This window comes from Coregonus lavaretus (genome assembly GCF_964263955.1).
Source record: "Coregonus lavaretus genome assembly, chromosome: 12".
NCBI classification, from domain to species: domain Eukaryota; kingdom Metazoa; phylum Chordata; class Actinopteri; order Salmoniformes; family Salmonidae; genus Coregonus; species Coregonus lavaretus.
Genome location: NC_139999.1, coordinates 2560762 through 2586493, shown reverse-complemented (window position 1 = coordinate 2586493; position 25732 = coordinate 2560762). Strand labels below are relative to the sequence as shown.

The 25732-nt window shown below is 43.3% G+C and overlaps 1 protein-coding gene across 1 annotated transcript; it reads right to left on the bottom strand.

Moving 5' to 3' along the window:
* Positions 1–724: 724 nt before the first annotated feature.
* LOC311138757 (dual specificity protein phosphatase 7-like) lies at positions 725–22893 on the bottom strand. Its single transcript, XM_084173568.1, has 3 exons — positions 22003–22893; positions 19149–19580; positions 725–1797 (listed from the first exon to the last, which is right to left on the bottom strand). The coding sequence occupies exons 1-3, from the start codon at positions 22409–22411 to the stop codon at positions 1487–1489; spliced, it is 1152 nt and encodes a 383-aa protein (XP_084029694.1). The 5' UTR covers positions 22412–22893; the 3' UTR covers positions 725–1486.
* Between the last annotated feature and the right edge of the window lie 2839 nt (positions 22894–25732).

Below are 25732 nucleotides of genomic sequence, written 5' to 3'. Positions count from 1 at the left end.
TGCAATTCATTATCAGGTAGAACAGAAAACTAGCAAGTTCCAGACCTCGCAGGGTAAGATTTGAATACCCCTGATGTATAGGGTGACATTTGGGATGCATGCCATCTTTCATATACAATTAAGGAAAAATAAGCTTTAAGTTAAGTGCTTCACCCAGATCTCTCTCTAAATGTTCCATTCTTCTTCTCTCTCTCTCCCTCCCTCTCTCTCTCTTTCGCTCACATTCAATCTCTCACACTCACTCTCTCTCTCTCACACACTCTCTCTCTCACAGTCTCTCTCTCACACTCACTCTCTCTCACACACTCTCTCTCTCACAGTCTCTCTCTCACACTCACTCTCTCACACTCACTCTCTCTCACACTCACTCTCTCTCACACTCACTCTCTCTCACACACTCTCTCTCTCACAGTCTCTCTCTCACACTCACTCTCTCACACTCACTCTCTCTCACACTCACTCTCTCTCACACTCACTCTCTCTCACACTCACTCTCTCTCACACACTCTCTCTCTCACAGTCTCTCTCACACTCACTCTCTCTCACACTCACTCTCTCTCACACTCTCTCACACTCACTCTCTCACCCTTTCTTACACTTCCTCTCACACTCACTTGTTTAAATGCCAAGAAGTGATAGGCTTCACCACTGTGCAAACTGCATTAGGTCATCGTTACAAACATATATATTTTTTTACAAAAACAACCAGAATATTATCAAAAAGTTATTTTCTGTTGGTCTGTTTTCTCTTTAGTTATTCAGTCTCCTTCAGCCGTTATTGTGTTTGTTTGTATTTTTGTACAGAGTATAGTAGTAGTAGACATACGTTTGTGTGTAAATGTATTCAAATATACAAATGCATACATACATACATACTGATAAGTACTTGTAATTACATTGTTATATGCATCACTTGAACAGACTTGTGTTTTGTGTTAATAATTTCTTTTAAAAAATCAAACCATACATTCAATAGAGAGAGACCAGCTCCACAAGGGTGAATCCAAGACCCTCCAACACATTGGCACCGTCATCAAGACGTTGTCCGAGAGGACAACAATGAATCAACGAATGACTGCAGCAGAAACATCTATCTGTGTTACCCATCTTTGTATGAATCTCTGTACGGTTCTGTTCTGTACTACAGCACGAAATCAGTCTACATCTAGGACTTCCTCCTTCCTTAGACAGAAGATAACAGGCTGGTCCAAAAGATGACAAGATAAGGCGCTTCCCAAACCACTGAGGAGATGAGACAGCAGAACAGGCTTCCTCCTCTCCCTCTTCCTCTCTGAGAGACCAATGACTCTACAAGCCAAAACAGACTTCCATTTGGCGTCCGTTCTGCCCCTGTCCTCTTCCCTTGTCCATCCACATCCCAGACTATCCGCTGTCAAAGCCAGCCAGCTTCTGATGATCAGAAGATAAACATTCACATCCAAGATGGCCGCTCAAGTCCAGACCTTAGTCCCGCCCCTCCTCCCTTTCATGTAGATTCCAGCGTGTCGAGCTGGAACACTTTGTGATTGGTTGGCGTGGTGAAGAACAGCTGATCATTGGTGGAGGCGTGGTTGTCACATGGGCTATTGAGCCCTAACGTTCTCTCAAAGTCCAGAAGCTGACCCATGAAGTTGAAGTTGGGCGAGATGTTGGACTTCTTGCGTTTGACGAAGTCGTAGGCGTCGTTGAGCGACAGGTTAAGCTTCTGCATCAGGTAGGCCACGGTGACCGTTACCGAGCGACTGATCCCTGCCAGGCAGTGCACTAGGATACCACACTTTTTGGAACGAGCTTCATCTGGAAAGAGAGAAGGTAAAGATTAGTTTGAGGTGTTTTTTAAATGCAACACAACTGAGTTTTACTGACTTTTTTCAAACTTGTGTTAATATTTAAAACAGAACAGCTATACCAACCACATCTCTGGTTTATGGATTTTATAAAGATATATAGTGTATCTACTAGTGCTGAGCGATTAAAATACATTTAAGTTATTTTTCTGTTTTTAAACAACTAAAATTGGCCGATGTCGGTTCAATTATTTGAATTCCATTTAGTTCATTTTTCTGTGAGCTCGATGCTCAGTTTCTGTAGAGATAAATCAGATCAAGCCCGATCTGTGTGATGTTGTAGTTTCCAACTGGCCAAAATTCGACATAGTGTATCACAGAAAACGTGTTAATTAACTACAATGACCATAATCCATTGCGCGCCAGCTTGTCCGGTCTGTGTGGAGCAGGCACGGAGAAATACAGTACCAGTCAAAAGTTTGGACACACCTACTCATTCAAGAGTGTGCAAAGCTGTCATCAAAGCAAAGGGAGGCTACTTTGAAGAATCTTAAATATAAAATATGTTTTGATTTGTGTAACACTTTTTTGGTTACTACATTATTCCATATGTGTTATTTCACAGTTTTGATGTCTTCACTATTATTCTACAATGTAGAAAATAGTAAAAATTAAGAAAAACCCTTGAATGAGTAGTTGTGTCCAAACCTTTGACTGGTAGTGTAGTTGACAGAGAGAACAGAAAACACATGAGAGGGACAGAAAGCAGTGGCTGTGGGAGGTAACTCTACCTGAAAATACATTATCTAAGTCAGGGGTGTCAAACTCATTTTGGTTCAGGGGCCACATACAGCGCAATCTGATCTCAAGTGGGCCGGGCCAGTAAAATAATAGCAAAATAACCTATAAATAACGTCAACTCCAAATCTTTACCTTTGTTTTTCAATATTATGCCTTAATTTATCATTTAGCCTACATATGTGCATTATAACTCACAGATCACAGTGGATCTACAAAGGCACAAAACATTTATTCACGGATAGGCCTATGGAACTGAAAAAAATGGCATTTCACTATTATTAAAACAACTTGTTTTATTAACTTATTAACTTAACTTATTTTAATGTACAGTATACATTCGGACCACATGAACTGACTCACCACACTATGCACAAACTAAAGTGGGAGCTATGAAGAACGTTATCACAATGTTCATGGTCTTTAAATATTACATTACCACAGTAAATGTTATTTTTTCACAGAACTGTATTCTTCAGAGTGCAAAACGTCTCTTAAAGAGCATTACAAGTCTTACAATTAGACTTGACCTACTCGCTGTTTAACCCCCTCCCCTCTCTTTCTCTCACTGCGGCCTACCGGCTGCTCCTGAAACTTGGCATCTTTTAGCCTTCACGATTGCATCAATATCAGGTGTCAAATCCTGAGTAGCAGCCAATTTCATAATGTCATTTAAGTGCTTGTGTGTTAGCCTTGAGCGCAGCTTTGTTTTATTGATGTTCATTACAGAGAAAACCTGTTCACAAAGATAGGTATTCCCAAACATGCATAAAACCTTTGCAGCCAGGGCTGTTAATTTGGGGCACCCTGGCAGGAGATACTGATAAAATGTGTCCAAGCCCACAGAGGCAAATTTGTCCTTCATACCTGAATCACACTGCAAGTCAATTATTTCGAGTTGGATGTCAGCGGGCAGATCAGAAGCCTTGACTGTGAATGGCGAGCAAAAAACGGCAAATTCTGTCTCAAGTTCACCGAAGACCTGAAACCGTCGCTCAAACTCCCGCAGCAATCCTGTAATCTTGTCTTTGTATTGAGCCATGTCAGCATTAAGTCCGGTCGCACGCACATCTCTTAGACCAGGGAAATGAGCGGTGTCACCGCTAGATAGTTGTGTCTCCCAGAGTGACAGTTTCAACTTGAATGCGCGTATGCTGTCATAATACTGAGTGACAACTTTTTTGCGGCCCTGCAACATTTTGTTAAGATTATTCAGGTGCTCTGTAATATCCACCAGAAAGGCAAGATCCTGCACCCATTCTGGGCATTTAAGTTCCTTCACTGGTTTGCCTTTTTTCTCCATGAACTGTTCAATTTGCTCTCGTAGCTCAAAGAAACGCTTCAGCACGGCACCTCGGCTTAACCACCGTACTTCAGTGTGGTATGGCAAGCCATGCGTAATGTCTTTATCACTGAGAAGACTGTCAAACTGACGGTGATTCAAACCTCTTGCTCGGATGAAATTAACAGTGCGGACAACCACCTCCATGACATGATCCATTTTTTATGATTTGCAACACAATGCTTCCTGGTGCAAAATACAGTGAAATGTCCAAAACTCTTGTCCTCCATTTGCGGCCTGTACTTTATCTCTGAATTTTGTCACAACGCCTGCTTTTCTCCCAATCATTGATGGCGCACCATCTGTAGCCAGGCTGACGGCACGGGACCAGTCCACTCCGACTCTGTCCAGCGCTCCAACGAGAGAGCTCATAATGTCATCCGCTGTTGTAGTATCCGTCATAGGTACCAACCCAAGGAACTCCTCGGTGACTGTCAAAGTCGCATCAACACCACGAATGAATATGGCCAGTTGAGCAGCATCTGTAATATCAGTGCTCTCATCAATTGCAACCGAAAATGCAACAAATGACTTGACTTTGTGATTCATTTGGCTCTCCAAGTCTGCCGAGAGATCTGAAATTCTATCTGCGACAGTGTTTCTCGTTAGGCTAATGTTGGCAAAGGCCTGTCGCTTTTCAGGGCACACGATTTCTGCAGCCTTTAGCATGCATGTTTTCACGAACTCAGAAAATGGCTTGGATCCTAACGCTATCTCATTAGCAATAAGGTAGCTAGCTTTCACCGCTGCATCACTGACCTCTCGGCTACGGGTAAAAACAGACTGCTGTTTCTTCAGACCCACTAACAATTCATTTATCTTCTCTATTCTCAGTTGTCCTCGCAAATGGTTGTATTTTTCACCATGATGAGTCTCATAGTGGCGCCGAATATTGTACTCCTTGAGCACTGAAACTTGCTGATTACACACCAAGCACACATATTTCCCATTCACTTCTGTGAATAAATATGAAATCAGTCCATTTTTCTTGGAAAACTCTGCACTCTGTGTCAAATGTTCTCCTTTTTGACAAAGACATTTTGGTAATGTGGGTAATTTTGACAACAAGACCTTAATAACGATAAGGCAGGATCGGCATTCTGGGCACGTTGCTGTCACGTGCTGTTTATTTCAGGATCTCTCGTTATTTCAGTGCGACCTCTGCTGGACAAATTTGGAATATCTGTTCCTTTAAAAAAAAAAGTGGACGTCTCGCGGGCCGGATTGAACCATCTGGCGGGCCGGTTCTGGCCCGCGGGCCGTATGATTGACATCCCTGATCTAAGTGATTGATAGTATTCAGCAGTCATAAAAATACAGTGAGGGAAAAAAGTATTTGATCCCCTGCTGATTTTGTATGTTTGCCCAATAACAAAGAAATGATCAGTCTATAATTTTAATGGTAGGTTTATTTGAACAGTGAGAGACAGAATAACCACAACAAAATCCAGAAAAACGCATGTCAAAAATGTTATAAATTGATTTGCATTTTAATGAGGGAAATAAGTATTTGACCCCTCTGCAAAACATGACTTAGTACTTGGTGGCAAAACCCTTGTTGGCAATCACAGAGGTCAGACGTTTCTTGTAGTTGGCCAGCAGGTTTGCACACATCTCAGGAGGGATTTTGTTCCACTCCTCTTTGCAGATCTTCTCCAAGTCATTAAGGTTTCGAGGCTGACGTTTGGCAACTCGAACCTTCAGCTCCCTCCACAGATTTTCTATGGGATTAAGGTCTGGAGACTGGCTAGGTCACTCCAGGACCTTAATGTGCTTCTTCTTGAGCCACTCCTTTGCCTTGGCCGTGTTTTTTGGGTCATTGTCATGCTGGAATACAAATCCATGACCCATTTTCAATGCCCTGGCTGAGGGAAGGAGGTTCTCACCCAAGATTTGACGGTACATGGCCCCGTCCATCGTCCCTTTGATGCGGTGAAGTTGTCCTGTCCCCTTAGCAGAAAAACACCCCCAAAGCATAATGTTTCCACCTCCATGTTTGACGGTGGGGATGGTGTTCTTGGGGTCATAGGCAGCATTCCTCCTCCTCCAAACACGGCGAGTTGAGTTGATGCCAAAGAGCTCCATTTTGGTCTCATCTGACCACAACACTTTCACCCAGTTCTCCTCTGAATCATTCAGATGTTCATTGGCAAACTTCAGACGGCCCTGAATATGTGCTTTCTTGAGCAGGGGGACATTGCGGGCGTTGCAGGATTTCAGTCCTTCACAGCGTAGTGTGTTACCAATTGTTTTCTTGGTGACTATGGCCCCATCTGTCTTGAGATTATTGAAAAGATCCTCCTGTGTAGTTCTGGGCTGATTCCTCACCGTTCTCATGATCATTGCAACTCCACGAGGTGAGATCTTGCATGGAGCCCCAGGCCGAGGGAGACTGACAGTTATTTTGTGTTTCTTCCATTTGCGAATAATCACACCAACTGTTGTCACCTTCTCACCAAGCTGCTTGGCGATGGTCTTGTAGCCCATTCCAGCCTTGTGTAGGTCTACAATCTTGTCCCTGACATCCTTGGAGAGCTCTTTGGTCTTGGCCATGGTGGAGAGTTTGGAATCTGATTGATTGATTGCTTCTGTGGACAGGTGTCTTTTATACAGGTAACAAACTGAGATTAGGAGCACTCCCTTTAAGAGTGTGCTCCTAATCTCAGCTCGTTACCTGTATAAAAAACACCTGGGAGCCAGAAATCTTTCTGATTGAGAGGGGGTCAAATACTTATTTCCCTCATTAAAATGCAAATCAATTTATGCGTTTTTCTGGATTTTGTTGTTGTTATTCTGTCTCTCACTGTTCAAATAAACCTACCATTAAAATTATAGACTGATCATTTCTTTGTCAGTGGGCAAACGTAGAAAATCAGCAGGGGATCAAATACTTTTTTCCCTCACTGTATAGTGTATCAACAGTTAACAGATATATAGTATATCTACAGTTAACATAGTATATCTACAGTTAACAGATATATAGTATATCAACAGTTAACAGATATATAGTATATCTACAGTTAACATAGTATATCAACAGTTAACAGATATATAGTATATCTACAGTTAACAGATATATAGTATATCTACAGTTAACAGATATATAGTATATCTACAGTTAACAGATATATAGTATATCTACAGTTAACAGATATATAGTACATCTACAGTTAACAGATATATAGTACATCTACAGTTAACAGATATATAGTACATCTACAGTTAACAGTGCTGCATACCTCATAACATGAACTTAAGCAGCACACGATTCCATCAGAGTATTCAGAACTAAATGACCTACAGTGTCTTCAGAAAGTATTCATACCCCTTGACTTATTCCACATGTTGTTGTGTTACGGCCTGGATTCAAAATGGATGACATTGTGTCTTTATCTCACTCATCTAAACACAATACCCCATAATGACAGCTTTGGGGTGGCAGGTGGCTTAGTGGTTAAGAGCGTTGTGCCAGTAACCGAAAGGTCACTGGTTCTAATCCCCGAGCCGACTAGGTGAAAAATCTGTCGATGTGCCCTTGAGCAAGGCACTTAACCCTAATTGCTCCTGTAAGTCGCTCTGGATAAGAGCGTCTGCTAAATGACTCAAATGTAAATGTAAAACATGTTTTTAGATTTTTTTTTGTCAAATTGATTGAAAATGAAATAAAAGAAATATCCAATTTAAATACACTACTGGTCAAAAGTTTGGACACACCTACTCATTCAAGGGTTTTTCTTTATTTTTACTATTTTCTACATTGTAGAATAATAGTGAAGACATCAAAACTATGAAATAAAACCTATGGAATCATGTAGTAACCAAAAAAGTGTTAAACAAATCAAAATATATTTTATATTTGAGATTCTTCAAAGTAGCCACCCTTTGCCTTGATGACAGCTTTGCAAACTATTGGCATTCTCTCAACCAGCTTCACCTGGAATGCTTTTCCAACAGTCTTGAAGGAGTTCCCACATATGCTGAGCACTTCTTGGCTGCTTTTCCTTCACTCTGCCGTCCGACTCATCCCAAACCATCTCAATTGGGTTGAGGTCAGGGGATTGTGGAGACCAGGTCATCTGATGCAGCACTCCATCACTCTCCTTCTTGGTAAAATAGCCCTTAGCCTGGAGGTGTGTTGGGTCATTGTCCTGTTGAAAAACAAATGATAGTCCCACAAACCAAAACCAGATGGGATGGCGTATCGCTGCAGAATGCTTTGGTAGCCATGCTGGTTAAATAAATCACAGAGTGTCACCAGCAAAGCACCCCCACACCATAACACCACCTCCTCCATGCTTTACGGTGGGAAATACACATGCAGAGATCATCCGTTCACCCACACCACGTCTCACAAAGACACAGCGGTTGGAACCAAAGTACAAATTTCCACCGGTCTAATGTCCATTGCTCGTGTTTCTTGGCCCAAGCAAGTCTCTTCTTCTTATTGGTGTCCTTTAGCTGTGGTTTCTTTGCAACAATTCGACCATGAAGGCCTGATTCACACAGTCCCTGCATGTATATATATATCAGCATGTATATATCAGCATGTATATATATATATAAACATGAGTTTTTCCTAGCAACAAAGTGGTTGAATACTTATTGACACAAGACATTTCACCTTTTAATTATTTATTAATTTGTAAACATTTCAAAAAACATAATTCCACTTTGACATTATGGGGTGTTGTGTTTTCTCCAGTGACACAAAAAATATATTTAATCCAGGCTGGAACACATCAAAATGTGGAAAAAGTCAAGGGGTTTGAATACCTTCTGAAGGAACTAAATGACCCATGTTCGGAACTAAATGACCCGTGTTCGGAACTAAATGACCCATGTTCGGAACTAAATGACCCATGTTCGGAACTAAATGACCGATGTTCGGAACTAAATGACCCATGTTCGGAACTAAATGACCCATGTTCGGAACTAAATGACCCATGTTCGGAACTAAATGACCCATGTTCAGAACTAAATGAACCATGTTCAGAACTAAATGACCCATGTTCAGAACTAAATGACCTAGCTATATTTCCACAACTGAGAAAACAATACTTTTTAAACAGACCAGTTTTTTTTTTCTCAGTTTCTTCATCAAACAATATATTCCATAGAGAAATATGAATAGCTTTGTCGTGAATAGAGATAGGATGCATTCCACACACAGAGACGAGTACATTTCTATCCTCCTGATTCCTGCTTACAAGCAAAAACTGAAGCAGGAAGCACCAGTGACTCGGTCAATAAAAAAGTGGTCAGATGAAGCAGGTGCTAAGCTACAGGGCTGTTTTGCTAGCACAGACTGGAATATGTTCCGGGATTCTTCCGATGGCATTGAGGAGTACACCACATCAGTCACTGGCTTCATCAATAAGTGCATCGATGACATCGTCCCCACAGTGACCGTACGTACATATCCCAACCAGAAGCCATGGATTACAGGTAACATCCGCAGTGAGCTAAAGGCTGGAGCTGCCGCTTTCAAGGAGCGGGGATCTAACCCGGAAGCTTATAAGAAATCCCGCTATGCCCTCCAACGAACCATCAAACAGGCAAAGAGTCAATACAGGACTAAGATTGAATCGTACTACACCGGCTCCGACGCTCGTCGGATGTGGCAGGGCTTGCAAACTATTACAGACTACAAAGGGAAGCACAGCCGCGAGCTGCCCAGTGACACGAGCTTACCAGAGAAGCTAAATTACTTCTATGCTCGCTTCGAGGCAAGTAACACTGAAACATGCATGAGAGCATCAGCTGTTCCGGATGACTGTGTGATCACGCTCTCCGTAGCCGATGTGAGTAAGGTCTTTAAACAGGTCAACATTCACAAGGCCACAGGGCCAGACGGATTACCAGGACGTGTACTCCGAGCATGCACTGACCAACTGACAAGTGTCTTCACTGACAAACCCTTCTACCACACATTCCAGTGACCGACCAAGACCCTCAAACTATGACTTGACCCTTTCACATGTCATCATAGTGTATTTCTTAACTGTGGCACTTTCAAAACAAACATGGCAGTGGATATTCCAGAGCCAAACAGAAACTCCACATTCCCATGAAGCTGATGTGAGGAAAGCCCTGGGTATTCGTCTAGTAGTAGACTGATTCATGAAATACTGAAACTAACTACAAATGGTCTGATCTAAAATACTGAAACTATCGTCAAATAGTCGGGTCTGAAATACTGAAACAATCGTCAAACAGTGAACTGAAATACTGAAACTAACAAGAAATAGTCTGATCTGAAATACTGAAACTATCGTCAAATAGTCTGGTCTAAAATACTGAAACTATCATCAAATAGTCCGGTCTGAAATACTGAAACTAATGTCAAATAATCTGATCTAAAATGTTGAAACAAGGTATAAAGAATGTTCATACAAACAACTTTAAGAAAAAGCTCTGTTATAAATCCTATCAACTGTCGTGACTAACCAGTAGTCGTGACTAACCAGTAGTCCTAGACTGTATTGTGTGATTCTCAACAGTCAAAACATCTTTCTTGATTTTCTATTGCTACTGCAGATCCAAGGTGAAAATGGGTCTATATTGGTAGACGTGGGAGTTTGTGTTGTGCAGAGGGAATAACTCAAGAGAAACTCTCTGAAAGGATTGCTGCTATCACAGGACTGCGTCCCAAATGGAACCCTATTCCCTATATAGTGCACTACTTTTTTAGGGAATAGGGTGCCATTTAGGATTCAAACCAGGTGTGACCATGAACAGAGAAGGACTTCGGAGACTAATAATAGACCTGCGTTATTGTGATGCAGCTTCAAAAGGCTTCTCTCCTTATTTCACTGTCTGATAAACTGTACACATTGGTTTTAACCCAGTTGCTCGTCACGAAGAGAAGACACAGCTGTTATCACAAGAAGATAAACTTTTCAACGTCAATTTTGATGTCAAGTCAATTCAAATGCTGCTATAACTGATGCTGATGATAATGTATTTCAAGTAATGGATGAGGTTAAACTGCACACTGTCTTTCCCTGAGGTTTTTATCTTACATTACGCTCTTATCCAGAGTGACTTACAGGAGCAAATAGGGCTAAGTGCCTTGCTCAAGGGCACAGACAGATTTTTCACCTAGTCAACTTGGGGATTCGAACCAGCGACCTTTCGGTTACTGGCCCAACACTCTTAACCACTAGGCTACCTTTGCGCCCCAGCTGAAGGCTAGTAGTCATGTAATACAATCCCATTCATGTCATGTAACAAAGGTAATGTAATAGGTATGTATTAGATTGAACTAGCAAGAGGTCTTTAGCATCACTTTTCTACAGTAGATGAAGGAGCTGGCATCAGCCAAACAACCCTAACCATCATCAATCATTCATTCATTACAAACTAACATGCTGACCACACCGCTCGTGCGTCTGCCATCACGCGCATGTTGATTTTATCCACCCACACCAGACGCGATCAGGACACGCAGGTTGAAATATCAAAATGAATTCTGAACCAACTATATTAATTTGGGGACAGGTCGAAAAGCATCACACATTTATGGCAATTTACCTAGCTAGCTTGCTGTTGCTAGCTAATTTGTCCTGGGATATAAACATTGGGTTGTTATTTTACCTGAAATGCACAAGGTCCTCTACTCCGACAATTAATCCACAGATAAAAGGTTAAACTGAGTTTGTTTCTAGTAATCCCTCTGCCTTCAGGCTTCTTCTTCTTCTTCAGACTTATATGGAGGTTGGCAACCAACTTTACGGTGCATTACCACCACCAACTGGACTGGAGTGTGGACCTCAGTTCATCTTTCAATCACCCACGTGGGTAGATGATCCTAAAAACCAATGAGGAGATGGGAGAGGCGGGACTTGCAGCGTGTCAAGCATAAAAAATAGAACCAAGTTCTATTTTAGCACCTGGCTACGCAGACGCTCGTTGACGCGTGCGAGTAGTGTGGGTGCAATGATTTGTATTTATTATGGATCGCCATTCATTATGAATCCCCATTAGTTCCTGCCAAGGCAGCAGCTACTCTTCCTGGGGTCCAGCAAAATTACGGCAGTTATACATTTTAAAAACATTACAATACATTCACAACAGATTTCACAAAATCCATGTGTACAGTGCCTTGCAAAAGTATTCATCCCCCTTGCCGTTTTTCCTATTTTGTTGCATTACAACCTGTAATTTAAAATGATTTTTATTTGGATTTCATGTAATGGACATACACAAAATAGTCCAAATTGGTGAAGTGAAATGAAAAAAATAACTTGCATCAGCATCAGCTGTTCCGGACAACTGTGTGATCACGCTCTCCGTAGCCGATGTGAGTAAGACCTTTAAACAGGTCAACATTCACAAGGCCGCAGGGCCAGATGGATTACCAGGACATGTACTCCGAGCATGCGCTGACCAACTGGCAAGTGTCTTCACTGACATTTTCAACCTCTCCCTGACTGAGTCTGTAATACCAACATGTTTCAAGCAGACCACCATAGTCCCCGTGCCCAAGAACACTAAGGTAACCTGCCTAAATGACTACCGACCCGTAGCACTCACGTCTGTAGCCATGAAGTGCTTTGAAAGGCTGGTCATGGCTCACATCAACACCATTATCCCAGAAACCCTAGACCCACTCCAATTTGCGTACCGCCCCAACAGATCCACAGATGATGCAACCTCTATTGCGCTCCACACTGCCATTTCCCACCTGGACAAAAGGAACATCTATGTGAGAATGCTATTCATTGACTACAGCTCAGCATTCAACACCAAGTGCCCTCAAAGCTCATCACTAAGCTAAGAACCCTGGGACTAAACACCTCCCTCTGCAACTGGATCCTGGACTTCCTGACGGGCCGCCCCCAGGTGGTAAGGGTAGGTAACAACATATCTGCCACGCTGATCCTCAACACGGGGGCCCTTTCAGGGGTGCGTGCTCAATCCCCTCCTGTACTCCCTGTTCACCCATGACTGCATGGCCAAGCACGACTCCAACACCATCATTAGGTTTGCCGACGACACAACAGTGGTAGGCCTGATCACCGACAATGATGAGACAGCCTATAGGGAGGAGGTCAGAGACCTGGCCGTGTGGTGCCAGGATAACAACCTCTCCCTCAACGTGACCAAGACAAAGGAGATGATTGTGGACAACAGGAAAAGGAGGACCGAGCACGCACCCATTCTCATCGACGGGGCTGTAGTGGAGTAGGTTGAGAGCTTCAAGTTCCTTGGTGTCCACATCACCAACAAACTATCATGGTCCAAACACACCAAGACAGTCGTGAAGAGGGCACGACAAAGCCTATTCCCCCTCAGGAGACTGAAAAGATTTGGAATGGGTCCTCATCCTCAAAAGGTTCTACAGCTGCACCATCGAGAGCATCCTGACTGGTTGCATCACCGCCTGGTATGGCAACTGCACGGCCTCCGACTGCAAGGCACTACAGAGGGTAGTGCATACGGCCCAGTACATCACTGGGGCCAAGCTTCCTGCCATCCAGGACCTCTATACCAGGCGGTGTCAGAGGAAGTCCCTACAAATTGCCAAAGACTCCAGCCACCCTAGTCATAGACTGTTCTCTCTGCTACCGCACGGCAAGCGGTACCGGAGCGCCAAGTCTAGGTCCAAAAGGCTTCTTAACAGCTTCTACCCCCAAGCCATAAGACTATCCTGAACAGCTAATCATGGATACCCGGACTATTTGCACTGCCCCCCCACCCCATCCTTTTTACGCTGCTGCTACTCTGTTAATTATTTATGCATAGTCACTTTAACTCTACCCACATGTACATATTACTTCAACTACCTCAACTAGCCGGTGCCCCCGCACATTGACTCTGTACCGGTACCCCCTGTATATAGCCTCACTACTGTTATTTTACTGCTGCTCTTAAATTACTTGTTATTTATCTATTTTTTACTTAACACTTATTTTCCTTAAAAACTGTATTGTTGGTTAAGGGCTTGTAAGTAAGCATTTCACTGTAAGGTCTACCTGTTGTATTCGGCACATGTGACAAATAACATTTGATGATTTGATGAGGAATGCTTTTCCAACAGTCTTGAAGGAGTTCCGACATATGCTGAGCACTTGTTGGCTGCTTTTCCTTCACTCTGCGGTCCAACTCATCCCAAACCATCTCAATTGGGTTGAGGTCAGGTGATTGTGGAGGCCAGGTCATCTGATGCAGCACTCCATCACTCTCCTTCTTGGTCAAATAGCCCTTTACACAGCCTGGAGGTGTGTTTTGGGTCATTGTCCTGTTGAAAAACAAATGGATAGTCCCACTAAGCGCAAACAAGATGGGATGGCATATCGCTGCAGAATGCTGTGGTAGCCATGCTGGTTAAGTGTGCCTTGAATTCTAAATAAATCACTGTCAGTGTCACCAGCAAAGCACCTGCACACCATCACACCTCCTCCTCCATGCTTCACGGTGGGACTCACACATGCGGAGATCATCCGTTCACCTACTCTGCGTCTCATAAAGACACAGCGTTTGGTCAAAAATCTCACATTTGGACTCATCAGACCAAAGGACAGATTTCCACCGGTCTAATGTCCATTGCTCGTGTTTCTTGCACAAGCAAGTCTCTTTTTCTTAGTGTCCTTTAGAAGTGGTTTCTTTGCAGCAATTCGACCATGAAGGCCTGATTCACACAGTCTGCTCTGAACAGCTGATGTTGAGATGTGTCTGTTACTTGAACTCTGTGAAGCATTTATTTGGTAACTCTAATGAATTTATCCTCTGCAGCAGAGGTAACACTGGGTCTTCCTTTCCTGTGACGGTCCTCATGAGAGCCAGTTTCATCATTGCACTTGATGGTTTTTTCGACTGCACTTGAAGAAACTTCCAATGTTCTTGAAATGTTCCAATTTGACTGACCTTCATGTCTTCAAGTAATGATGGACTGTCGTTTCTCTTTGCTTATTTGAGCTGTTCTTGCCATAATATGGACTTGGTCTTTTACCAAATAGGGCTACCTTCTGTATACCCCCTCTACCTTGTCACAACACAACTGATTGGCTCAAACGCATTAAGAACGAAAGGAATTCCACAAATTAACTTTTAACAAGGCACACCTGTTAATTGAAATGCATTCCAGGTGACTACCTCATGAAGCTGGTTGAGAGAATGCCAAGAGTGTGCAAAGCTGTCATCAAGGCAAAGGGTGGCTACTTTGAAGAATCTCAAATATAAAATATATTTTGATTTGTTTAACACTTTTTGGGTTACTACATTATTCCATAGGTGTTATTTCATAGTTTTGATGTCTTCATTATTATTCTACAATGTAGAAAATAGTTTTAAAATAAAGAAAAACCCTGGAATTGTAGGTGTGTCCAAACATTTGACTGGTATGTGTACATTTATTTTGCAATGCTCACGCGATGCGGGCGGTGTGGTCAGCATATACAGGGAGGGAAAAAAGTATTTGATCCCCTGCTGATTTTGTATGTCTGCCCACTGACAAAGAAATTATCAGTCTATCATTTTAATGGTAGGTTTATTTGAACAGTGAGAGACAGAATAACAACAACAAAATCCAGAAAACAAAAATGTTATAAATTGATTTGCATTTTAATGAGGGAAATAAGTATTTGACCCCCTCTCAATCAGAAAGATTTCTGGCTCCCAGGTGTCTTTTATAAAGGTAATGAGCTGATATTAGGAGCACACTCTTAAAGGGAGTGCTCCTAATCTCAGTTTGTTATCTGTATAAAATACACCTGTCCACAGAAGCAATCAATCAATCAGATTCCAAACTCTCCACCATGGCCAAGACCAAAGAGCTCTCCAAGGATGTCAGGGACAAGATTGTAGACCTACACAAGGCTGGAATGGGCTACAAGACCATCGCCAAACAGCTTGGTGAGAAGGTGACAACAGTTGGTGCGATTATTCGCAAATGGAAGAAACACAAAATAACTGTCAGTCTCCCCCCTGCCTGGGGCTCCATGCAAGATCTCACCTCGTGGAGTTGCAATGATCATGAGAACGGTGAGGAATCAGCCCAGAACTACACGGGAGGATCTCGTCAATGATCTCAAGGCAGCTGGGACCATAGTCACCAAGAAAACAATTGGTAACACACTACGCCGTGAAGGACTGAAATCCTGCAGTGCCCGCAAGGTCCCCCTGCTCAAGAAAGCACATATACAGGCCCGTCTGAAGTTTGCCAATGAACATCTGAATGATTCATAGGAGAACTGGGTGAAAGTGTTGTGGTCAGATGAGACCAAAATGGAGCTCTTTGGCATCAACTCAACTCGCCGTGTTTGGAGGAGGAGGAATGCTGCCTATGACCCCAAGAACACCATCCCCACCGTCAAACATGGAGGTGGAAACATCATGCTTTGGGGGTGTTTTTCTGCTAAGGGGACAGGACAACTTCACCGCATCAAAGGGACGATGGACGGGCCATGTACCGTCAAATCTTGGGTCAGAACCTCCTTCCCTCAGCCAGGGCATTGAAAATGGATCGTGGATGGGTATTCCAGCATGACAATGACCCAAAACACACGGCCAAGGCAACAAAGGAGTGGCTCAAGAAGAAGCACATTAAGGTCCTGGAGTGGCCTAGCCAGTCTCCAGACCTTAATCACATAGAAAATCTGTGGAGGGAGCTGAAGTTGAGTTGCCAAACGTCAGCCTCGAAACCTTAATGACTTGGAGAAGATCTGCAAAGAGGAGTGGGACAAAATCCCTCCTGAGATGTGTGCAAGAACTACAAGAAACGTCTGACCTCTGTGATTGCCAACAAGGGTTTTGCCACCAAGTACTAAGTCATGTTTTGCAGAGGGGTCAAATACTTAGTGGGGGAAAAAAGTATTTAGTCAGCCACCAATTGTGCAAGTTCTCCCACTTAAAAACATGAGAGAGGCCTGTAATTTTCATCATAGGTACACGTCAACTATGACAGACAAATTGAGGAGAAAAAATCCAGAAAATCACATTGTAGGATTTTTAATGAATTTATTTGCAAATTATGGTGGAAAATAAGTATTTGGTCACCTACAAACAAGCAAGATGTCTGGCTCTCACAGACCTGTAACTTATTCTTTAAGAGGCTCCTCTGTCCTCCACTCGTTACCTGTATTAATGGCACCTGTTTGAACTTGTTATCAGTATAAAAGACACCTGTCCACAACCTCAAACAGTCACACTCCAAACTCCACTATGGCCAAGACCAAAGAGCTGTGAAAGGACACCAGAAACAAAATTGTAGACCTGCACCAGGCTGGGAAGACTGAATCTGCAATAGGTAAGCAGCTTGGTTTGAAGAAATCAACTGTGGGAGCAATTATTAGGAAATGGAAGACATACAAGACCACTGATAATCTCCCTCGATCTGGGGCTCCACGCAAGATCTCACCCCGTGGGGTCAAAATGACCACAAGAACGGTGAGCAAAAATCCCAGAACCACACAGGGGGACCTAGTGAATGACCTGCAGAGAGCTGGGACCAAAGTAACAAAGCCTACCATCAGTATCACACTACGCCGCCAGGGACTCAAATCCTGCAGTGCCAGACGTGTACCCCTGCTTAAGCCAGTACATGTCCAGGCCCGTCTGAAGTTTGCTAGAGTGCATTTGGATGATCCAGAAGAGGATTGGGAGAATGTCATATGGTCAGATGAAACCAAAATATAACTTTTTGGTAAAAACTCAACTCGTCGTGTTTGGAGGACAAAGAATGCTGAGTTGCATCCAAAGAACACCATACCTACTGTGAAGCATGGGGGTGGAAACATCATGCTTTGGGGCTGTTTTTCTGCAAAGGGACCAGGACGACTGATCCGTGTAAAGGAAAGAATGAATGGGGCCATGTATTGTGAGATTTTGAGTGAAAACCTCCTTCCATCAGCAAGGGCATTGAAGATGAAACGTGGCTGGGTCTTTCAGCATGACAATGATCCCAAACACACCGCCCGGGCAACGAAGGAGTGGCTTCGTAAGAAGCATTTCAAGGTCCTGGAGTGGCCTAGCCAGTCTCCAGATCTCAACCCCATAGAAAATCTATGGAGGGAGTTGAAAGTCCGTGTTACCCAGCGACAGCCCCAAAACATCACTGCTCTAGAGGAGATCTGCATGGAGGAATGGGCCAAAATACCAACAACAGTGTGTGAAAACCTTGTGAAGTCTTACAGAAAACGTTTGACCTGTGTCATTGCCAACAAAGGGTATATAACAAAGTATTGAGAAACGTTTGTTATTGACCAAATACTTATTTTCCACCATAATTTGCAAATAAATTCATTAAAAATCCTACAATGTGATTTTCTGGAGAAAAAAATTCTCAGTTTGTCTGTCATAGTTGACGTGTACCTATGATGAAAATTACAGGCCTCTCTCATCTTTTTAAGTGGGAGAACTTGCACAATTGGTGGCTGACTAAATACTTTTTTCCCCCACTGTATTTCCCTCATTAAAATGCAAATCAATTTATAACATTTTTTACATGCGTTTTTCTGGATTATTTTGTTGTTATTCTGTCTCTCACTGTTCAAATAAACCTACCATTAAAATTATAGACTGATAATTTCTTTGTCAGTGGGCAAATTTACAAAATCAGCAGGGGATCAAATACTTTTTTTCCCCTCACTGTAAGTCTATCCTTCATTCATCAGTCTTCACAATGGTTCTCAAGATGACCTACTTCATTCACAGATTCCCTTCCGTAGTATAATGAGCTAGAATCCTGTAGCCCAACTTTTGATGAGTTAATTAAAAAAGGCCCACTCTGTGATTTGATGATATAATCCCTCCAACGCCAGAGCGACTCAGATCAAGTCATGACTCATAGCGTTCATGGTGTGAAATGAGACGTGTAGCAGGAAATACCACAAACCGCTCAGAAGATATAAATCAACTCGGAGTTCAATGGTGTTTCTTGGAGTGTGAAGCATTCGAGGTAGGGCTTGTTAGCTTAAGTTGCTGACTAACACGTCTATACTATTGTCCTTATAAATCTGTTTTAAGCAATAAGACAGCTTGTTTGACTCATCCACCGACTTTTAATTAATCTATTGATGCCAAATTAATTTTTATAGTTATATAACCTGAATGTTGGTGGGATGAGCTGAGGACACATCGTTTTCTGATGAATAACATATGACCTGGGTTCATGAAACATTACGAAAACGAAACAAGACATTAATTAAAAAGACTTTGAACTCCAAACTGATCTGTGATTGAACATCATCCAAAATGAGAAGGCCACTGCCACAACTCACCAATGAAAGAAATGGCCTCTGGGAAAAACTGGGAGAGGTTTTGGCTCCAGTGATCGGAAATGGGGATCTGTTTGTACTTGAAGTCTCCGTCATGTTCAAACATGTTGGGCAGGTTGGGTGTGACGTTGAGGATGTACTTGATGTTGTACTTCCCCAGGACGTCCAGGTTGGCTGAGTCTTTGGCACACCCCAGGTAGAGGTAGGGTAAGATCTGGACCGGGAAGGCAGGCTGGTTGTTGGGGAGAGGGCTGCCCTCGGACTCGGTGGCGCTGCCCGGTTCCCTGTCCGATGACTCCCCATCAGAACAGTCCGAGCTGATCCTCAGCCCACCCAGACCCAGGACGGAGGCAGGCGGGGAGCTGCTGGGGCAGGAACAATCCAGGTTGGTCTCACAGTGCTCAGGGTACTCCGTCTGGAACTTGTTGAAACCACCTGAAAACAACAAATGGAGCCGAATTAGAATAGAATCAAATAGAATAGAATCAAGAAATCAAGAAAGAACAGGAATACAGAGATGGGTCAGAATCACAATTTGATTGAGGTTGTGTGACAAGTTGTCATTCCAGCTATTCAGTAAAGCACAACACAGAGACATTCGAATAGAATATAGCTTTATTGTCCAATGTGTAAATTGGAATATCGTCTCTGTGGGTGATGAAACCCCACCTCTTTAACGAATACCTGGAATAGTAAAAAAGTCATCCTTCTACCCCCCACCCCCCCACTGCCAATGTTTGTCTATGGAGATTGCATGGCTGTGTGCTGGATTTTATAGACCTGTCAGCAACGGGTGTGGCTCATCATAATGCTTTAAGTTAGGCCTGCATCCCAAATGGGAAACGAGGCCCTGTTCATTCATGAAATGAAAGTATTTTTCCTGAAGGAGCATTGGACAACATGGCAGAACCATTTTAGAACATTCATTGAAAACATATTTGGTTCGTTCCACATTCTTTCAAAACCGTTAATTCATATAACATGTTTACTCGAATAGATTAGTCTAACAGTCGAAAGTGGGGTTGAAACATTGTGAGTCTTCCTACTGTCAGGGAGTAAGAAATAAGCCACTATTAGACAACAGAAGAAGAATTGATCATTTTCACAACTACCTACAGATTGAGTCCAATGAAGGGAAATGAAAATCGAAAAAATATATAATTGGTTTAACTTGAAGCACATGAGAAAATAAAGAGCTTTATTTTTTATATAATGTTTTAATACTGTATATTATGGCATAGAAACAAAACCGTGGCTGCCCTCGATTGACTTTTCATTCAGACAACAATTATTTAACATTTACATTTTACATTTTAGTCATTTAGCAGACGCTCTTATCCAGAGCGACTTACAACTTTAATATGATACAGACTACAATGGAAAATAATAGTGTAACTTGTAGAAAGGGAAACAAATGGATACATAGTATCATACTGCTGCCTTGATTTAGCTACAATGCAACTTTGGGCTATAATCCAGTGGCAACTGTTGTTATTTAGGAATGGCTGCAACATGGTCTCACGGCATTTGAAATGATTCTGTATATAAATCCGTGACACTCCGTTTAGTACGATATGTTATGTTTGTGAGGTATGTATTAATTTGTCGATGTCCATCATCCAATCCCTATGATATGTTACCAATTACAATTAATATGATACAGTATGCTACAAATTGCAATTCGTACAATATGTTACGAATTTGCCAAACGTATGATATGTTGCGAATTCCAATGTATTGTTGCTAACGTTAGCTTGGTTAGAGTTTGGGTTAGGAGTTAGGTTAAAGGCTTACGGTTAGGGTTAACTAAAAGGGTTAGGGTTAGAGTTAGGTGAAAGGTTAGCTAACATGCTAAGTTTGGGTTAGGGTTAGGAGTTAGGTTAAAGGCTTACGGTTAGGGTTAACTAAAAGGGTTAGGGTTAGAGTTAGGTGAAAGGTTAGCTAACATGCTAAGAAGTTGCAAAGTTGCTAAGAAGTAGTAAGAAGTTGCAAAGTTGCTAAAATTGTATGTGATGAGATTCGAACACACTACCTTCGGGTTGCTAGACGTTCGTGTTATACGCCCGACCAACCACCCTCCTTTCATAAGTAACCTTCTGTCTTATGTAACCAGACCAAAACATAACATATCATGCTAATTTCAGTGTCCCGGATTTATATGTATTATGTTACGTGTAGTCTATGAGATCAGGCTGAGGAACAGAACAGAGTTTGGGCTATAGTGGATTCGTAGGCTAACAGGTAGTCTAGAACAGAATAGAATATACACGTGGGGCGGCAGGTAGCTTAGTGGTTAAGAGCGTTGTGCCAGTAACCGAAAGGTCGCTGGTTCTAATCCCCAAGCCGACTAGGTGAAAAATCTGTCGATGTGCCCTTGAGCAAGGCACTTAACCCTAATTGCTCCTGTAAGTCGCTCTGGATAAGAGCGTCTGCTAAATAACTAATTATTATTATTATTATTATTATTATTATTATTATTACACTCCTAGAAAAAATAAAAAAAAGGGTTATTTGGCTGTCCCCATAGGAGAACCCTTTTAGGTTCCATGTAGAACCCTTTTAGGTTCCATGTAGAACCCTTTTAGGTTCCAGGTAGAACCCTTTTAGGTTCCATGTAGAACCCTTTTAGGTTCCAGGTAGAACCCTTTTAGGTTCCATGTAGAACCCTCTTTGGAAAGGGTTCAACATGTAACCCAAAAGGGTTTTATCTGGAACCAAAATGATTATCTAAAGGGTTATCCTATGGGATAGCCGAAAAATTATTTTAGGTTCTAGATTGCACCTTTTTTTCCCCCAAGAGTGTAGAATAGAATAAGGAAATATCACAAATGAAAAGATCAAAGAAGCTAACTCTCACCTTCCAGGTAAAAAGCCTTGCAACCGTCATCCCGGAGCTTCTGCAGCAGCAAGCCGAGGACAGAGCTCACCAGCCCGGTCTCCTGCCAGTCCGTAGTGGCCTCGTCGTAGAGAAGGACCGTGTCTGACTTGCACCGCTTCACGAATTTCTCCTTATCCTCGTTGTTGGGGATGATGGACCGGATCGGTAGATTCCCCTTCTTTAGTCTCCGCAGCATCAAACCGGGGATCGCCAGATTGATTGCCGACTCGATGTGTGATGATTCGTAGAGCTCGTGCGATCGGCAGTCCAGCAGCAGGAGCGAGCTCACCCCGAGCCCGGACTCAAGTTCCTCTTGAAGCCATTCCACACTTTTACTCGACATCATCTCTGTCACGTCCCGGGAACCCTTCCAAAGAGTAATTTTCATTAGGGAAATATGGAGGCGGCTCTTTGCACAAACATAGGGGTAAAATAAAATCACGGCGCTGAACTTCTACAGGTGTGGATAGGGACAGAACCGCGTCCCGTCCGCTCTAATCACGGTCGTCCACGACACCGCCAGGGCTGGTAGACGGGAGAACCGCGTCCCGTCCGCTCTAATCACGGTCGTCCACGACACCGCCAGGGCTGGTAGACGGGATGAACACACCACTAGGCTTGAACACATTAACGATATTTTCTCTCAGTCCGTAGAAATTACGCTGGACTCATTCAATACCGTCGACGACGTCCATTTGATACTGCGGTCTTTTAGCGGCCCATTACTGAAAAGGACCTATAGGCTGAGTATTGCCTGGTTTTATAAATCGGATCAAAATGTGGCTTCCAGATGAATCATAGCTACAGCACATTATTTTTGGACGTTTGCCGTTCGACCGCCTCCCGTGTATCATTTCCAGTAACCGCTGTGAATGGCAGACGGAGCTGAGAGGGGTACGCAGACAGGAGGTATGTCACTGGAGGAGGAGGAGTTGGGGAACAGTTAAAGACGCAGCGCACAGCGGAGAGGAGTGGAAAGAGATTCGGACATCATGTTCCCTCTATGTCTCTCGCCACTTGAATAGCACACAAAATGACCTAAAAAAAAAAATATGACTGATAATTAATTCGACCTGTTCGGATTCCGGGGCATTGTCTCTTGGGATCTCCATAATTTGCATAATTGCTTCAAGACACATTTTGGGCAACCTCTGGCACAGAGGCTATTATGCCATGCCAATTTACCATCAATGATGGGATAGGATAGTCATTGCACCATAACAATACAATTAGCTAAGACTGTCCCTTCTAAACATTCACATACATGCTTTTCAGATTGCAATAGGCCTATAATAGTGAGATTAGAAACAAAGGACAATGGGCAGTGGACACAGACAACGCATTGACGCGGCTGGTTCCTCTTTAACAGATCTGCCCCTTTCTCTCTCTCTCCCCCTCCCGCCTCTCTCTCCCCCTCCCGCCTCTCTCTCACCCCCTCCCGCCTCTCTCTCACCCCCTCCCGACCTGAGAAGACCAGTCATTATGAATGGACCACCCCGATTGAAAAAAATCTAATGGTTCATAAAATCCTATGGTGAAATCTAACTGATATTAACTTGTTGTTGGCCACAACATCCTACTACATTCTGTTCAATTCTATTCTATAACCATGTATTTACAAATAAGTTACATAATTGACAAGTACAGTGTTATGACTGTCCTACACATTTGGACAGCTAGCAGTTGTACAGCTGTAGGCTACATCCAGCGGTGGAGAGAGAAACTGAAGTTTTCACACTCACAGCTGCAGGACAGAAGGCGTAGAGAGCCACTGGCAGTAAGACAATGCCTCTTTATCCCTCAGTCCCAATGACTTACAGTTACTCCAGACTCTGACAGCTAGCTCTTGTGTTTCCATCCCTCTCATCACAAACCCCCCATGAACAATACGTTACAGACCTACCCACTGAGCGCTAACGCTACTAGCTACTGTTAGCCTCTCAACAGTAAGTTACAGACCTACCCACTGAGCGCTAACGCTACTAGCTACTGTTAGCCTCTCAACCTTAAGTTACAGACCTGCCCACTGAGCGCTAACGCTACTAGTTACTGTTAGCTTCTCAACAGTAAGTTACAGACCTACCCACTGAGCGCTAACGCTACTAGCTACTGTTAGCTTCTCAACAGTAAGTTACAGACCTACCCACTGAGCGCTAACGCTACTACATTTACATTTACATTTTAGTCATTTAGCAGACGCTCTTATCCAGAGCGACTTACAGTTAGTGAATACATTTTTTTTTTTATACTGGCCCCCCGTGGGAATCGAACCCACAACCCTGGTGTTGCAAACGCCATGCTCTATCAACTGAGCTACATCCCTACCGGCCATTCCCTCCCCTACCCTGGACGACGCTGGGCCAATTGTGCGCCGCCCATGAGTCTCCCGGTCGCGGCCGGCTGCAACAGAGCCTGGATTCGAACCAGGATCTAGTGGCACAGTTAGCACTGCGATGCAGTGCCTTAGACCACTAGCTTCTCAACAGTAAGTTACAGACCTACCCACTGAGCGCTAACGCTACTAGTTGCTGTTAGCTTCTCAACAGTAAGTTACATACCTACCCACTGAGCACTCATGCTACTAGTTACTGTTAGCTTCTCAACAGTAAGTTACAGACCTACCCACTGAGCGCTCATGCTACTAGTTACTGTTAGCTTCTCAACAGTAAGTTACAGACCTACCCACTGAGCGCTAACGCTACTAGTTACTGTTAGCTTCTCAACAGTACCCACTGAGCGCTCATGCTACTAGGCTAGCTACTGTACCACAGTGAGCTGTGACTGTGAGCCTCGCAACACTGGGCCCTGGTTAAATGTACACACCAAGAAGAATTGTACAGAATCTTGTTCAATTACCGATGAGTTGTTGGAAAATGATTTGAATCTGTTTGTCCTGTCATAGGGCAAGGAGTTTGTCCTTTAATAGGGCCAGGAGTTTGTCCTGACCATGTGATCGGACCAGGAAAAAAATAAAACAGGTCCTAGTTATACTCTAGAAGGGCCCAGAGTTTAAACCTCCAGGTCCTAGTTCTACACTAGAAGGGCCCAGAGTTTAAACCTCCAGGTCCTAGTTATACACTAGAAGGGCCCAGAGTTTAAACCTCCAGGTCCTAGTTATACACTAGAAGGGCCCAGAGTTTAAACCTCCAGGTCCTAGTTATACACTAGAAGGGCCCAGAGTTTAAACCTCCAGGTCCTAGTTATACACTAGAAGGGCCCAGAGTTTAAACCTCCAGGTCCTAGTTATACACTAGAAGGGCCCAGAGTTTAAACCTCCAGGTCCTAGTTATACACCAGAGGGCCCAGTTGAAGAATGATTACTTTATACTATTCCAGGTATTCCTTAAAGAGGTAGGGTTTCAAGTGTCTCCGGAAGGTGGTCAGTGACTCCGCTGTCCTGGCGTCATGGGGGAGCTCGTTCCACCATTGGGGTGCCAGAGCAGCGAATAGCTTTGACTGGGCTGAGCGGGAACTGTGCTTCTGTAGAGGTAGGGGGGCTAGCAGGCCAGAGGTGGATGAACGTAGTGCCCTCGTTTGAGTGTAGGGTCAGATCAGAGCCTGAAGGTAAGGAGGTGCCGTTCCCCTCACAGCTCCGTAGCCAAGCACCATGGTCTTGTAGTAGATGCGAGCCTCAACTGGAAGCCAGTGGAGTGTGCGGAGGAGCGGGGTGACATGAGAGAACTTGGGAAGGTTGAACACCAGACGGGCT

Coding starts and splice junctions, on each gene's coding strand:
- LOC311138757 (XM_084173568.1), bottom strand. CDS start 22,411: ATGAAAATTACTCTTTGGAAGGGTTCCCGGGACGTGACAGAGATGATG. Junction 19,581..22,002: donor CAAGGCTTTTTACCTGGAAG/GTGAGAGTTAGC, acceptor TGTTGTTTTCAG/GTGGTTTCAACAAGTTCCAG. Junction 1,798..19,148: donor AGAGGCCATTTCTTTCATTG/GTGAGTTGTGGC, acceptor CTCTCTTTCCAG/ATGAAGCTCGTTCCAAAAAG.